This window comes from Ornithodoros turicata, chromosome 8 (assembly GCF_037126465.1).
Source record: "Ornithodoros turicata isolate Travis chromosome 8, ASM3712646v1, whole genome shotgun sequence".
NCBI lineage: Eukaryota > Metazoa > Arthropoda > Arachnida > Ixodida > Argasidae > Ornithodoros > Ornithodoros turicata.
In genome coordinates this window covers 6,495,714-6,511,552 of record NC_088208.1, presented here as the reverse complement: position 1 = coordinate 6,511,552, position 15,839 = coordinate 6,495,714, and the positions used below count along the sequence as shown (strand labels likewise).

The window sequence follows — 15,839 nt, the reverse complement described above, 5'->3', positions numbered from 1 at the left end:
CCAAATTGCCACAAAAAGCCGTACGCCTTCCTCTCTCTTCGAATCAAAAGCGATAACCCTATCGTTCGCGGCAATAATTGGCGCACTACGTGCCATGCGGTGAAGTTCCGTTTTTAGAGTGCAGTTACAAGACAGTTTTCGTGAGAGCTGTCGACAGTGGTACAGCGATTGATAGTATTCCCATGCAGCTACCCTGCCGGTTGCGGAGAGCCTCACTTCAGTTTCTTGCACCTCTCACACCAACTGCAGCAGCTGCCTCACCGTACCTCAGTGCGCGTGGTGTGGACAAGAGGTAAGTATACTTCACATTTATTCTGCAACAAAACTGAATGAAGTACGGAAATGATAGTGCTTACTTTGACTTATACTGGCGATCCAGCGCCTTCTTTTTTTGTGCCCCACTACTCTTAGTCAAAATTATCACGTTATTTTATTTTTCTTAAAGCAAGTCAGCAGCTGGAGGACAGCCTGAAGGGCAGTGCACCGAGTCAGAACGTACAGTAACAGACACACACACAAAGAAAAAAAAAACCTTACATAAGCAAAATATCACTTAACAGTCTACGAAGGAAACGCACCAGAACATAAAGGCACATCGAATAGATGCACCAGAACAGGTCAAAGAACATCAGCACAGCCCGTAATAATAAAGGATAGATACTATCAATAACATCAATTATCATTACAGTTTTCTAAGTGATCGAATAATTGACGAATGGCAATTTCCGTGGCGAAACACCTCATCCCATCGTCATACACACAGGGGGGGGGGATATGTTTATCATATATATATATATATATTATATATACAGGGTGTTTCAGTTAAATCCCCGGGCTAAATAATTCGCGAACCGGTGCACCAATCGAATAACTTTCTTTTTTACAAGTATCTGTCCAATACCGCCTACAAGATGCGCACCGCGTGAATGAGCGGGAGGCGCTCATTATTTAAATAAAAATGCAAATGAGTTTCGTAAAAAAGCGTAACTTCTAAAGCAGGGCGCTGTCGGTATTAAAATGGGTACTACCCCTTTTGGGACCTTCAGTGGACACCTTTCAGAGAAAAATCTGCCACCGAAGCGGGTCATTTGTTGCAGTAATTAATTGGTTTCGGTTTACGTATTTTTGTCGCGGCTGGTCGCGGCGAAGCGCAAACAGACGCTCTTTCACTCCCTTATCCATCAATGAATTACGTCCTTACACCAATGAATTACACCAATGAATTACGTCCTTTTGCGCTTCGCCGCGACCAGCCGCGACAAAAATACGTAAACCGAAACCAATTAATTACTGCAACAAATGACCCGCTTCGGTGGCAGATTTTTCTCTGAAAGGTGTCCACTGAAGGTCCCAAAAGGGGTAGTACCCATTTTAATACCGACAGCGCCCTGTTTTAGAAGTTACGCTTTTTTACGAAACTCATTTGCATTTTTATTTAAATAATGAGCGCCTCCCGCTCATTCACGCGGTGCGCATCTTGTAGGCGGTATTGGACAGATACTTGTAAAAAAGAAAGTTATTCGATTGGTGCACCGGTTCGCGAATTATTTAGCCCGGGGATTTAACTGAAACACCCTGTATATATATATATATATATATATAAAAGGAGGGAAAGGTTAGCCTGCGCTACGATGGCCTGCTATTCCCAGCAAAGAAAGAAAGAAAGAAAGAAAAGGAAAAGAAAGACAAACAAAAATGGAAACAATCACGAAATTAATCACAGGGGTGCCCTCCAATGTATATTGCTCCATAGACGAAAGCGTGCTAGACGAACGCAACGCATTCTAGCAGGTCCTGGTCACATGTCACAGAAAACGTCAACGCACGCGTGACCTAAAACAGGGACTCCGGGGCAATTCGAAATTGTTATAGTGACTGTGTAAATAAGTTCAGTACATTCCTCAGCAATGTGAAACAAAGTTAGTTTGACGCTCGGGTACTCGTTAATTGCCAAAAGAGCTGGGAAGCGTATATCGAAACCGAAACTCCTGAAAGTGGGACTCCGCAACAAAATCACCACAAAGAGTGTGACATAGTAGTAACCCTTGTGGTGTCAGGAACATACATACGAAATATCGCGTTCCCAAAGTGCGCAGTTTTATTCGAACGAATTATTACGAAGTGAGCGCTTCGCCTCTGTGAAGCAAGAGGATGCTGAAAGCAACACTGCCGACGTCGTCCGGCATGGAAGAATGCAAGCTTCGTAGCAGACGACAATGCTCACAGTATCTCCCTCCGGGCGGACAGATGCGCTCTTTGCAGTTTGGTTTCGGTTTGGTATTGACATCATTTACGAATTAATTACTGGCACAGAATGAATGCGAATGTTGTATTCGGTATCAAGGCAGTGGTACGTGTTCGGTATGATGCTCATCAAATTGTTTTCGAATCCTTGCGAAGTCTCCCTTGAAGGCTCCTCTCTCCAGCCTCCTGGGCCGTGCGTGACGTCACAGGTTGTCTCGTGCGGGAGGTCGGCTGTTTGCTTGCTTTCGGGCACGCGCTTGGTAACTTCTTGGTGCGACATGGATGACGAGTCATCTGCTTCCTCGATTTCGTTGTAGAGTATGATATCCGCTGGTAGAACAGAACGTACAGTGCTGGACAAAAGTTTACGGAACGCGCGAGCGGCGTATTTTCTCTGGGCAGAGACACCCTAGCGGCGAGCGGACGCGGGCGAGTCCACGCGTTCAGAGGGATGAAAGCGTGCGCTTGTGGCGACCTACCGTGGTAGTAGTGGTAACTTTGCTTTTGAGTGTAACGAACGCCAAAATGGCTTCGTTTTCGGTCTGCTGCACCGAGCGCGAGTGGAAGTCCCTCCGCTATCGGAGAGATAACAGGGCGCTAAGATGAATTGAGGTGACAACGTGCTGCAGTGGCTAGTTTTTGTCTTTTTTTACGCCTCAGCGTAATGCAGCTGACATGGCCTGCGCAGAGCAGGACTTAAACATAATCGAAAACGTCTGGGGCAGCCTGAAGAAGAAAATGAGCAAGAGACGGACGCCTACAAGGAGGAAGGACGCACTCTGGGAATTTATAGAAGCAGAGTGGTCCTTGCTACGTAAAGACGTGGACCTTGTCCGTCGGCTATACGCTTCCCTTCCTGTGCGTATGGCCCCAGTTATTGCTGCGAAAGGGGGGCCGACGGTATCGTCTCCCCCGCCCCTTTTTTTTGTGTGTGTTCAAGGGTATACGCTCTTTTCTTCTGTTTTTGTCTAATAAAAAAAGAAAAAAAAAGCTAGGCGCTGCGAGCCCGTTGTCACCTCAATTCATCTTAGCGCCCTGTTATCTCTCCGATAGCGGAGAGATACCGCGATAGCCACTTCCCGCGATAGCCACTCGCGCTCGGTGCAGTAGACCGAAAACGAAACCATTTAGTTACACTCAAAAGCAAAGTTACCACTACTACCACGGTGGGTCGCCACAAGCGCACTCTTCCATCCCTCTGAACGCGTGGACTCGCCCGCTTCCGCTCGCCGCTAGGGTGTCTCTGCCCAGAGAAAATACGCCGCTCGCGCGTTCCGTAAACTTTTGTCCAGCACTGTACAGAAAGGCGCATGTGAAGAATAGCGGTGAGGTGAAGCCCAGTGTTGCTGGACCGCTCTTCAATGAAAGAGCACCGAATCACTCAAAGGAAAATATTTGTTTTCTAATTATCTGTGCCACCTGGGGATGAGAAACTGTGCCCAATGGAACATCATACGGTATGGATTGATGTCACACAGTTACATCAACACGTTTTTGGTGCGGAGTTTCCCTTTAAAGATTGCCGTAATCGGCGGCCACACCGTTTGTGAACAGTTTCTGTCCGCCGTTTTAGACGTCTTTCGATCGCGGTAATTATTTCTATCCGATAATATCGCAGTTATCAGCAGAGTTGTGTACGTGAGGCCCCGTACTGTCGACCGCTTCCAAAGATGTGATGACGACCCCGCGTTAAGACGCACTGAGCCGATGTGATGCATTACTTAAACTAAGCAGAAGTGGGATACCATGTCGCGGAAGAAGCATCGTATAGGTTACGCTGGCAGAATACGTTAATCTCTTGGCTTTATGCCCACGGGAATATGTTGGCAAGCGCTAAGAGGACATGTAAACAAAGTCACATGACCTCAAAATGACGTTTTCTATGATGTGTGACCGGGACAGAATGACGGTTTTGCGAAAAGTACCCGCTTGAGGGCAGTTTAAAAAAATGGCGGTTTTATGTCACTCTCTGGTTGTTGAATGTTAATCGCAGTCGAGTGTAGCAAACTCAGTTCAGCCAACTCGTAAGTACAAGAAATATTAACGGAACTAATAATAAAGAAGTAAAATGAAAATTAGAGCAATAGACATGCGAAAGCTTCATTGGTAATACATTTTTTACACATCACTGAGTGTCCAGGTGCGCAAGGTGCAAGGCCCTCAGGCTTTCTCAGAATAAGACATAGCTTCGACACTAATATTTACTCTGCGGAGCCCAAAGAATTTCATTGTAGGGTAAGGGAAGCTAAAAAGATTCGCAATCCAGCATGTGACTCAACAATACGCGTTATACATCAGTCTTGAGCGTTGTTACTTCTAGGAAGCACTACAAACCGGCAACATGTCGGTAGTTACCTAATTCATTTGCCGCTTTTGATAATCAGTAATGTGTAATTTCTATAGAGAGCCTAACTATAACTTTTGAACTTCTATTTCGTGGCAAGTAAAAGTCTAGTAGGCTGACTATCAAAACGCGCATTAGTTACGGTAATAGGAAGAAGGTCAAATGACAATTGTGTAGCTCTGCAAAATCTTCCTGGTCGTCAGAACCGATGGATTGGGCAGAGATATGACGACAATTCCTTTTCAGTTATTGTCAATTGTGAATGCGACAAAAAGGGTAATGTGGGGCTACTTGAAGACGGGGGCAAGCTGAGGACTGTTTGGGTTTTTCGCATGGCATTTTCTTAGAAATAATTTTTTCTCGTCTGTGACACCAGGGTGAACACTGTCGTTATCTGGGCTTTGAAGTAACGTGATGACGTTCTGCACGTGGCTTTTTAGAAAGACGTCAGACGCTGTTTTGCAGATGTAGTCGAGGTAAGAGGGGGCCTTTTTTGGTCCCGTCTGTAACTTTCGCGAGCATTGACTTCCAATTTGCTCATTTCTGCTCCTCGGCTAATAAAATATGACCTCGCCGTTATGATGCTGTGTCACTGCCCTGTGTCTCCATGTGCACTACTCGTGGCTGTCCGTTTCCGCTGGACCAAACAAAAGACAAGGTTTAAACCCGGCATTAATTTTTGATGTCCTCAACGTATCCATAGGGTGGGGTAAGTTGATGAAAATATGTAGCCTGTCATTTTTGGCTCGTGCGAAATAAATATCTGGTTTAGCACCACAGTAATTTGTGGATCATTTCTCAAAGTTTTGGGGATTGAATTAACGAATTATGGTGCAATTTAGGCGATTATTCTGACTGCTATTAACAAAATAGTTCAACTGTCTTCAACATACCACCTCCATACCATACCACCATACCATACCTTACCATGTCACCTTAAAATATGCACAACTAATTGAATCCCAATATTAAAAATAGTACTTGTTTAGGGCAATTTTTGGTCCAGTTGTTTGCACAGTAACGTTTCTTTTTGTGCGTTTTCTCGCTTCGTTGGACACTTTGTATTTGGATGTATCGTCAGTTGATTTTTTACGTTTAGTGAAGATAAGTGTTATAAGCTGCGTATGTATTTCCCACCTGCAGGACTTTTCCCGTGGAAATGTACGTTGCAACATAAAGAGCGACCTCCTGGCCAAAGGATGCGCCGAAGAATTCATCGAAAGCCCCGTGGGACGTCTCTTGTCCATTAAGGTAAATCCTACAGTTTCTGCACATGTGGGCGCCTAATCTGTTAACGTTCACGTAACATTTATATTCCATTTTTAAAGATTCGGGGTAAGTGACGTTGAAAGCTCTGTGTATGTAGTTTGAAGTCCCATGTAGCTCAACAGTTCGGGAATACACTGTGAAAATCTAAAAGTCTACACCTAAATTAAGATAGTCATTCAAATACTTATCCGTAATTAGCCTATTTTCCCCCCGATGAGACAGGAAATTGCGACTGCAGAACTGTGACGGGAAAACCTGCCCCGAGGAAACACACCTTAACTAACGCGGTAGCTAATTCCGTTCAAGGTTGTTCGTCGGCATTAATGCCGCGTTAACCCATTCTTGAATACAAGATCATATGCACGAATTTCTCGTCCCAGTTCGCAACGTGTATATGTGACAAAAGTGAATAAGAACTGGTTTCGTTTTAACGTGCAATTTTAACATTTTCGTCGCTACACCTTGTGTCGCAATGAGAAGATCGAGATGTTTCCGCTTTAATGAATCAATAGGTTAGACGGAGCCGTGAATAAGCATTCAGAGAGAAATGAGAGATATCTGTAAAGTACAGTGACTTTTTTTCCCCGTCATTCCTGATCCACATGTGACTGCAAGTCACACATATGAAAGCAACGAAAGCGAGACAGGTTGACCTTTTCCCCGATTGGTTTTCTATCTGCTTACTTGAAATATTGGCTACTTTCAGCAACTTGAGCATGCTGGATCAGATGTTCAACTTCAACCTGAGAGCGTGCGCTTGGAATTAAGACAGAGTAAGTCCATTTCAAGCAATTGCCGGAGAGGATATCGGACACAAACGCCTCTACAGTCGTCTTCAACTTAAAGGGGCACTAAAATGCAAAAACGAGTTCACTTCAAATTACGTTTCACGCGATGTTAATTTCGTACTTGTTATCATAATTCAAAGCTTTGATTCCGTTACGGATCTGCAATCGAAATTATACCGGAGTTTTTTGGTTTTTTTTGCTTCGGCGCCAAGCAGTGAACGAAGCTGCAGCTCGTGCATCGGTGCATCGCATCACAGCGCGCATATACGAAACACTACACTCTTAAAAATGAACTTCACCACATAGCACGCTTCGAATGACAACGTTCGTTCTCGCCCTAGATTTGTTGAAAACGTGAGGAGGAGCCTATTTTGTGCCGTGCATAATGGTCACAAAATAGGCTCCTCCTCCCGTTTTCAACAAATCAGGGGCGAGAACGTTGTCATTCGGGATGATGGTTGGCTAGGAGCGTGCTATGTGGTGAAGTTCATTTTTAAGAGCGGCGAGCCTATCCTGCCATCACCCCCCCCCCCCCCTCATTTTTAAGAGTGTACACTGTTAAAACAGAACTTCACCACATAGCACGGTCATAGCCAACCATCATTCCGAATGATATCATTCTGTGTATTGATTTGTTGAAAATGGGAGGAGGCGCCTATCTGGGACACATTATCTTGTCCCAGATAGGCGCCTCCCCCCTGTTTTGAACAAATCAGGACACAGAATGATATTATTCGGAATGATGGTTGGCTAGGAGGGTGCTCTGTGGTGAAGTTCTGTTTTAACAGTGTACGATCGGACCCGTTCCAAATCTCACGGTAGAGTGTACTACTCACGGGCCCACGATAGGTATGCGCGCGATTCTCTTGCTGTCTCATTGGATGCCGCCAATCTTTGGCTCCTGGGGAATCCCATTCGTTGCCGCCAAACACGGCTCTGTTTTCATTGCGTTTTTCGTCTAAGCGGTAGCGTTGTATGAACTAATTTTGTTCGAATTGTACTAACTGAAACACGGACTTTTCATTTGAGAGCAAGTTGGTTTTGCATTTTAATGCCCCTTTAAGAAGGAAAAGGAATCTAGTTTGTCATCTACATACGCCAATTCAAATTGCCACAAAAAAAAAAGGCGTACGCCTCCCGTGTTCAACAAATCAGGAAAGCGAAAGATATAATTCTGCATGGCGGCTGGTTCCGATCGTTCTTAGTCGCGGAAGGACCGGAACTCTTCGTGGCAGCGGAGGTTGTGGCTTGTTTATGTTTACCTGAGAATGTGATGTACTCGTATATGCCGACATTCAGGCAAAATTTTGATATTTCAACTTTGAAAATTTATAAAATTTTGGATATTGCTGTTGTTGTCGCTTTCCAACGACACCTAATCGTAACTTCGTGATCGTGACTAAGCGTAATCGTAAATTTCGACCTGGCTACCAAATCGAACTCAGAGGTTTTCACGTCAAAAAGACGACAACATATGTCGGGTGTCCATAGGCTGCAAAAGGTCCCGCTTATGTCGCTGTAACGCAGCAACCTTGCGCGACTTCATTTTACAGATAGTTTGGTTTTGAACTATACAGGAGCCCATTGCCTTTATCTGATTGTTTCATGCGGGTCCGTTTGTGAGATTATGTGCAATATCATCGGAGCGGTCTACCAATCCCTTTGTGTCTGAAGATAAACGCTAGAAATAGAAAAACAATTTCTTGTAATCCTTACATCTTCCCGGTGGACTAGTGAACTACCGATTTTTGCTGTGATTCTAAAAGTTGCACACTGTGACATAACACGCTGACATATGCTCACAAGCTCGCCTGTTCATAAAACACAAATGTACCGGTCGGCTTCGCTACCGCAGTTTTATTGGTATAAGCGTTAAACTGTACACGGGGCGACAGTTAGGAAAAGTGGAGAAAATTTGCCCAACTTTTCTACTGCCGCTTAAATATACGTACCATTTCGAAAAGTCAGCTGCTCAAGACTGAACTGGGATTTTTGTTCCACAGCTGTGATCACGGTTATAATAATGACAGTAACGATCATAATGAAAACGCACACGTGCGCGCGCGCGCGCGACGATGTAAGTCCCAACACGGTGAGGACTTCAGCATGAGCCGTTTTGCAACTGTTTCGTAAAAACGTGGTTTATAACTTTTGAGTCGACGTTCATGTGGTGAATGAACATTCTCAATTGGTCTGCTTTTCAGATGAACCGCTGAAATTCGATGTGACGTACAGGCAAGCTGAGGACTACCCCGTCGAAATGTACTATCTCATGGATGTGACGCACTCGATGAAGGACCACAAAGTCAAAGTTGCTGAATTAGCTGAAAACCTCAGTAAGCATTTGGACAATTATATCTGTGGCTAGAAACGTCTGCGGTGTGCCATACTTGCTTGGGACGAGTAGCTCTTCTCGTCAGTACGACACTCGGAGAAAATCTCGAGCAGATTAGGGTACCGGCTGTACTATAAAACTCATTATTTATATAAAATGTAATTATATTAATTAATTGTACATTGCGAAATGTTATTGCAGGGGGAGACGTTTAATAGAAATAAAAGAAATAGTAAAATGTCAGCCATGCTGGTGCCGGCTTGCTATTCCAAAAAGAAAGAGAAACTCAAAACGAACATTAAACAAGAAAAAAGAAAAAGAAAAAAATAACAGTCAGAGCAGCACAAGCACGAAAGTCAGGTGAGAAGGCGGACGCAAGGCACGAATATTGCAGGAAGCAGAGCAGGGCTATGGTGACGTTCCACTGGGTAGGCCGAGGGACGGGACTGTTGTGTTGCTTGATATGTGATGGGAAGCACGCACCGTCAGGTTCACGATACATTCTTTATTCCGTCATCTTGAGAATTCCCCTGGTTGCCAGCACAACAGTCGGGGCAGATTGTATGCACGTACCTGGCTGATAGGTGATATCAAGTGTTGTGGATAATACAGCGACATGGGTAACATAATATAACGGGGACCAAGGAGGGTGGTCATGGGAACTGTGCTGCACCCAAACTGCATTAGACGGCGACGGCGGGCATGCCGTTGGGGAAGGTGCTGGTAGCAGTGCGGCAGATAATGAGGAATATCAGGCCACCTCGCCACAGCTGGTACACAAAAGGGAGCTGGATTGGCGCCTCCTCGCCTCGCGATTGGATCCTCCTTCCATAGTGAAGAAGTGTGCTCTTCCTTTCTGACTATGTGGGACGTGTTGGCAAACAACCTTTGAGGTGGTCATAAGCATTTTCTCACAAGGAAGATCTTGATGCTCTTGGCCAGCGCGGTTTCTAGCGCTCTTCCTGAAGACACGTGTGTAGTAGTGGGAGTGTAACGCGAGCAGAATTGGAGCAGTATGAAAAGCCAAGGGTGGTGGCAGTAGGGGCACCCCATCGATAATCTGCGAACAACTGTAAAATGTTGGTGGGACTTCCTGTTAAGGCTCAGTACTCCGGCTTGGCACGAAAGGGTGGAGGGGATATGTTTAATAGAGTGAAAAAAAGAAAAAGAAAGAGAAAAAAGGAAATGTCAGCCAGGCTATTGCCAGCTTGCTATTCCGAAAAATAAACTGAAAATAAACAAAAAGAAAGAAAGGAAAGGAGAAAAGAAAGAAAAACAGTGCAGTACAGGCACGAAAGGGGGCGCTCTGAGATGACGGCGAGGAGCCGATGATGCGTACCCGAGGCCCAACACACCCCTTCCCCTGCAGTTGAATTCTGGGCAGCAGTTTCCTTGTGTTTTTTCCGAAGAGACTGCAGTCTGTGTAGAGTGGGGGCTTAGCGTTTTCTCTGGTGATTTCAAGGTCGAAATAGCTATATATTCTGACACTTTTTTTCCCCTATGTACGAGGGGTGTTCAAGTCAAACCGGGACTTTCTGTCTCCTGAGTGTACAAATGGCTCGCGCTACTTTTTTTTCTTCATTTTCACACGCGACAGGCCTCCGCTTTCACCACGTGGTGGTCCAAAGTTTGTGCAAAACAGAAGACACGTGCTGGACAAGATGGCCGACAACGAGGTGAGCGCGCACATCGAACAGCGAATTGTCATGAAGTTTCTCGTGAATGAAGACGTAAAGTCATCTGAAATTCACAGAAGACTTCAGGGGGGGGGGGGGGGATATGTTTAATGCAAAGTAAGAAAAAAAAAGAGAAGGGAAAGGTTAGCCACGGTGTGGGCTTGCTATTCCCTAATGCTTTCAAGCAAACAGAAGAAAACAGCTGGGATACAGAAAATTATCAAAAAATACAGAAGAAACTGCTCCTTCACTAATCGTTGCGCATAGGACGCATCAGAGAATGCCCAGGAGTTTAGATTCCCGAAGGAATCGTGTCAGCGCAGACGTGACTTCAGCGTGCTGGGTAGGGCCAAGTAGCACCGCCAGGGAAAGCTCTCGGTAGCCTAGATGAGCAAGGCGGCGCCGGAGACTCGATCGGTGGTCTTCGTACCGCTGGCAGGCAATGAGAATGTGTGGCACATCGGATTCTACGTTGCACGTTGGGCAAAGAGGTGATGAGTGCTGATTCATCTTAAATAGGAGGAGAGGAGTTCGGGCCACATTCAGCCGCAGCCGATGAAGCAGCGATTCCTCCATGCGCGGGATGCGGCCAGGCACAGCATATGTCATTAAAGGGTCAATGGATTTAAGGAAGGCATTGGTTCGTATAGCTTCAGGCTCAGTATGGCCACGATGCACTTAGCCGCAGCAAAGCGTTTGAGTGGTGCATCATTTCACTCCTGAGTCTAAACGCGCATCAAAACAGTGGAATCATCCGAGCTCGCCAGCTCCCAAAAAGTTCCAAAGCGCCCCGTCTGCGGGTGAGGTCGTGGCCACGGTTTTCTGGGACAAGGCTGGCATTGTTCATGTTGATTTTCTTCCCAGTGGTACCACCAATAGTGCATATTACTGCCAGGTTCTCAGGGTTGTGCATAAGGCACTGAAGCAAAAGCGGCCGTGCCTCATCACCAAAGGAGTCCTCCTCCTACAGGACAATGCACGCCCGCATACCGCGCATCTCACGACACGCACCTTACAGGAACTCGGCTGGGAGTTGCTCCCACATCCCCCTTACAGTCCCGACCTCGCCCCCAGCGATTTCCATCTCTTCGGGCCACTTCCTTGGGGGCCGCTACTTCAGCTGCGACGACGAGGTCATTGTATGCGGTCCGATCATGGCTGCTACGCGCCGGTAAGGATTTCTACGCTGCTGGCATCCAAGCTCTCGTGAAACGCTGGGACAAGTGCATTAGTGCAGCTGGAGATTATGTTGAAAAATAAAACTAATTTCTAGCCTGTAAGTTCATTTTACTTTTGCGAAAAATGAAAAGTCCTGGTTTGACTTGAACACCCCTCGTGTACTGCAAATTTGTAGTCTGACCTTTTCCTTTTTTTTCAAACGCACAATTCCTAATACACTCTCATGTGGCTTCTCCATCCGTTATGGAAATATCTCCATTTCAGTGGCTACTATGTTGGAGATGACAAAGCAGTTCAGACTTGGCTTTGGATCTTTCATTGACAAAGTGGTCATGCCGTATGTAGATACTACTCCAGCCAGGTGAGCTACTGCCATTTAATATAGTTCCTCTTTAGGGTTTCGACTGCTCCTTTGGATTCTGTGTCACGTGGTAGATATGCATCACATGTTCACATTGCAGTGCATTTTTACCAATTTTCTTGGCAAAAAAGACAAAACGGAGCGGATTGTGCCTTTTAAACAGCGGTCATCCGCGGATCTTCACTGCGCTTGCTGACTGCAAACCAGCTTTGTACCATGTAGAGTAACGAATCGCGCTTACTGTGGGCTCCACTCAACCGAACTTACCACGGCGCCACAGTATCCTTCATGTGAAGGCCGCGCTTGATGATCTGAAACTGCTGGAGAGATTATTTATGTTCTATTATTACCCTCAAGGCAAGGATTGAAGAGGGGAGTGGGTTACAACCAGACTTGTACACGTTACTAAAAAAAAGTAATTGATTACCGTTACCGTTACCTTGTACGAAAAAGTAATTTTTTACCGTTACAAATTACTTGCCAGAAAAAGTAATGAAGTAACGCCTCGAAAAGTAACGCGTTACTTTGCCAATTACTTTCGATATCTTAGAAAACGATAGAAAAAATGATATCCACATAAAAAAAAAAAAGAAAAGGAAACTGAGCGTCGACATCGTTGTGATATCGACAGTATTCCGCACAAGACTGACAGGGGCTCATGGTCACAAGAGTGGCATTAGGTTATCGGGGTCCGGAGTTCTGCGAAAAATGTGTCGAGAGGTTGAGAGTTTTGAGAGTTCTGTGAAAAGAGTCCCAACTGGGACTCCTACAAATGACTCATCAGGGTCACGGTACAACCTACAGTCCAACTTACTGCATACAGGCCGGGTTACGGATAGATAGTGCACATGAATGGGGAGAGGACAGTGGACTCAAAAATACACTACACGTGCGGAACACTGTGGCAATTGACCTCGGGGTCCTCGGGTAAGTAATTGTTGCGGCAAAAGTCCTAGGGATAAGACAGCTGCCTTGCACCGAACTTGCAGAGGGCAGTTGGTTTTGTCTTCTCGCGGCGGTGAATCATCCCATATATGTGTGTGTGCGTCGTCCCGAACAATGTGGATTCTTTAGTTTCCAAGTAATCGATTACTTGGTAATTGATTACTGAAAATTGTAATTGAATTACTCAAAAAATTACTGGGCCCCAAAAGTAATCGATTACGTTACAAATTACTCAAAAAAGTAATTGATTACTAGTAACGCAATTACCCGTTACACGTTACGTACAAGTCTGGTTACAACTCAGAACAAGTGAATACAAACAAAATGGAAACAAGTAAATATGGAACTATGGAACACTATTGTATGGATTGCACTGGAGGTCATCAATGGCACAAGATATAGTAAGTTAAAAAGTAGCGAGTACTTAAAAAATATAAAGTACAAAAGATACAGTAATGTAACGCAGCATAGTACAAGTATAATAGGTTAACAATATGTGTACATAACTTATAACGCTCCTGATGTTAGTGTGTGGGGGATTTATTGGCAGAAAAAAGGAAAAGGAAAGATAGAAGGGGAAAGGTCAGCCATGCAGCACGCCGGCTTGCTATTCCCTAAAAAATGAACAAGGAACCCGGCTCACAAGGAGCCCAGGAGGCCCGTATCACGCAGAAAGCGGAGCAGCGCTTTTGTGACACTCCACTGACTAGCTCGCTGCACGGGGCCAAGGCGTGTTGCGAGGGAAACGTCCGTCTGTCCGTCCGTCCGTGCACCCAAGCTCTGAGAGGCGTTGCCAGAGCACGGCTCAATGACCGTGTATAAGATGGATGTTTCAGTTATCAAAGATTGAGACCTACGGGCCACGGCTTCCGACTACTGCTAAAGAAATGGTTGATTTGATGACGTAGAAGGAGCAACAAGGACAGGTAGTCACGAATTCGTACGAGTCCTCTGAGTCTTGATGCGGCTTGTATGCTGAAAAGTTTCACCGGTGTTATCGTCGTACATGGAGCATTTACCATTCAGGAACAGTCTGTTGTACTTCAGCTGGAAATTGGAGGATTGAAGGTGCGATTTTGCAAATTCAATGAGCTTGTTGCGAGCTCAACGAGTAACTTGTGAAAAATCTTCCGTTCCACGAAGAACTTGTTCCCTTGCCCACGCCCTTTCCCTTGCCCACGCGTTCAGTTCTTGTTTCACGCCGCCAAATCTAGCTGGTTTTGTCAAACAACAGGCAACGAACTCAGCGACATGCCACAAATATCTACTGGGAGTAGATGCAGAAATATTGAGCCGCGACAAAGCGTTTTTGACGCTCGCGTGGCGGCGGTGACGTCGAGTTTGTCGCTTCTCGCGTGTACCTACCGCGTGTCGCCTGTTATGGGATTCGGGCTTTAGAGCTGGGCAACATAGGTTGAGAACCCTTGATCGACAGCGTTGGCGCCGGTTTTGTGAGACGCTTTCACCCTTCAGCGGACTCGCCAGAATTTGCGCAGTTGCGCGTAGCCTGCGCGGTGTCCTTCCACTCACCAATCCACTGGGGTCACTTGCTCTGATCCTCAACAAGTCTGAGGTAGACGTAGCTCTGGACTTCTGCGGAACTGTAGCGGCGGCTGCGGAAGCTGCGGGAACTGCAACGTTTCATACCTACAAGGTTGAACTTCGCGAGGATCTTGAGCGTATAACGCTCCCGTCGAACGCTCAGCTGGATGCGGATTTTTCTCTGCCAGAGCTTAAAACTGCCCTTCGTTTGTCCCGACCCAAATCGTCCCCTGGTGCAGACGAGATCACCTATTCAGCTCTTCGGAATCTTGGCGCTGAGGGCCTTCGAACGTTGCTGTTTATATGCAACAGCTCATGGAGATCTGGCCAGGTACCCGCAAGCTGGAAGGAAGTCATGGTGGTCCCATTGTTGAAGCCTGGCAAGCCATCCGTCGCACATGTCCTCTTTGCGTCCAGTTAGCCTTACCAGTTGTGTTGGTAAGGTGATGGAGCGGATGGTTTTACACTGGCAGGAATCACGTTTTTCCCTGATGAGATGGCGGGCTTCCGTCGGCACCGTAGCTCAGTTGACTCCCTTATGGACCTTGTGACTGCTGTTGAAGTAGCCAAGAGCTGCAAAAGGATCGACGAGGCTGTTTTCCTTGATGCCAAACGTGCCTATGATACGGTCAGTCACACTTATGTATTGCACACCCTCCTCCGGGCTAGAGTGTCTCGCAGGCTTTTTGTCTGGGTGGCTGACTTCTTGTCCAACCGAACCATTTTCGTCCGCACGACGAACGGACGGTGACACGCAAAAAACAGTTTTGACCCAAGGCGTTCCTCAAGGAAGTGTATTAAGTCCCATCCTCTTCAATTTGGTTATGGCGGATATCAAGCGTTGCGTTCATCGCAAAGTTCAGCTCTCTGTATATGCAGACGATGTGTGCGTTTGGACCACCGGTAAATCAAGGCCAGCGATTCAACGCCGCCTTCAAAACTCGTTGGATGCTGTTCAGCATTACTTCACCAAGGCTGGCATGGACATCTCGGCTGAGAAGACAGTTGTGCTCCCGTTCACGCGGAAACGCATGAGCGCCTTCCCTCTTTCGCTAGGCAATAATAAACTCAGCCAAGTGAAGTGCCACAAATTCCCTGGGTGTTATCTTGAATGCTAATCTCTCGTGGAGCGCCCATATCAGGTACCTGGAAGCGA

General features: G+C 46.1%; 1 protein-coding gene across 1 annotated transcript in view; it reads left to right on the top strand.

Annotated features, from left to right (window-relative positions):
- LOC135366427 (integrin beta-PS-like) overlaps positions 1-15,839 on the top strand; it is an 88,520-nt gene that overhangs the window by 34,496 nt on the left and 38,185 nt on the right. The window contains exons 3-7 of the mRNA XM_064599122.1: positions 189-292; positions 5,732-5,839; positions 6,564-6,630; positions 8,850-8,981; positions 12,100-12,196. Of these exons, the coding sequence (XP_064455192.1) occupies positions 189-292; positions 5,732-5,839; positions 6,564-6,630; positions 8,850-8,981; positions 12,100-12,196 (508 nt within the window). The remainder of the gene's footprint in view (positions 1-188; positions 293-5,731; positions 5,840-6,563; positions 6,631-8,849; positions 8,982-12,099; positions 12,197-15,839) is intronic.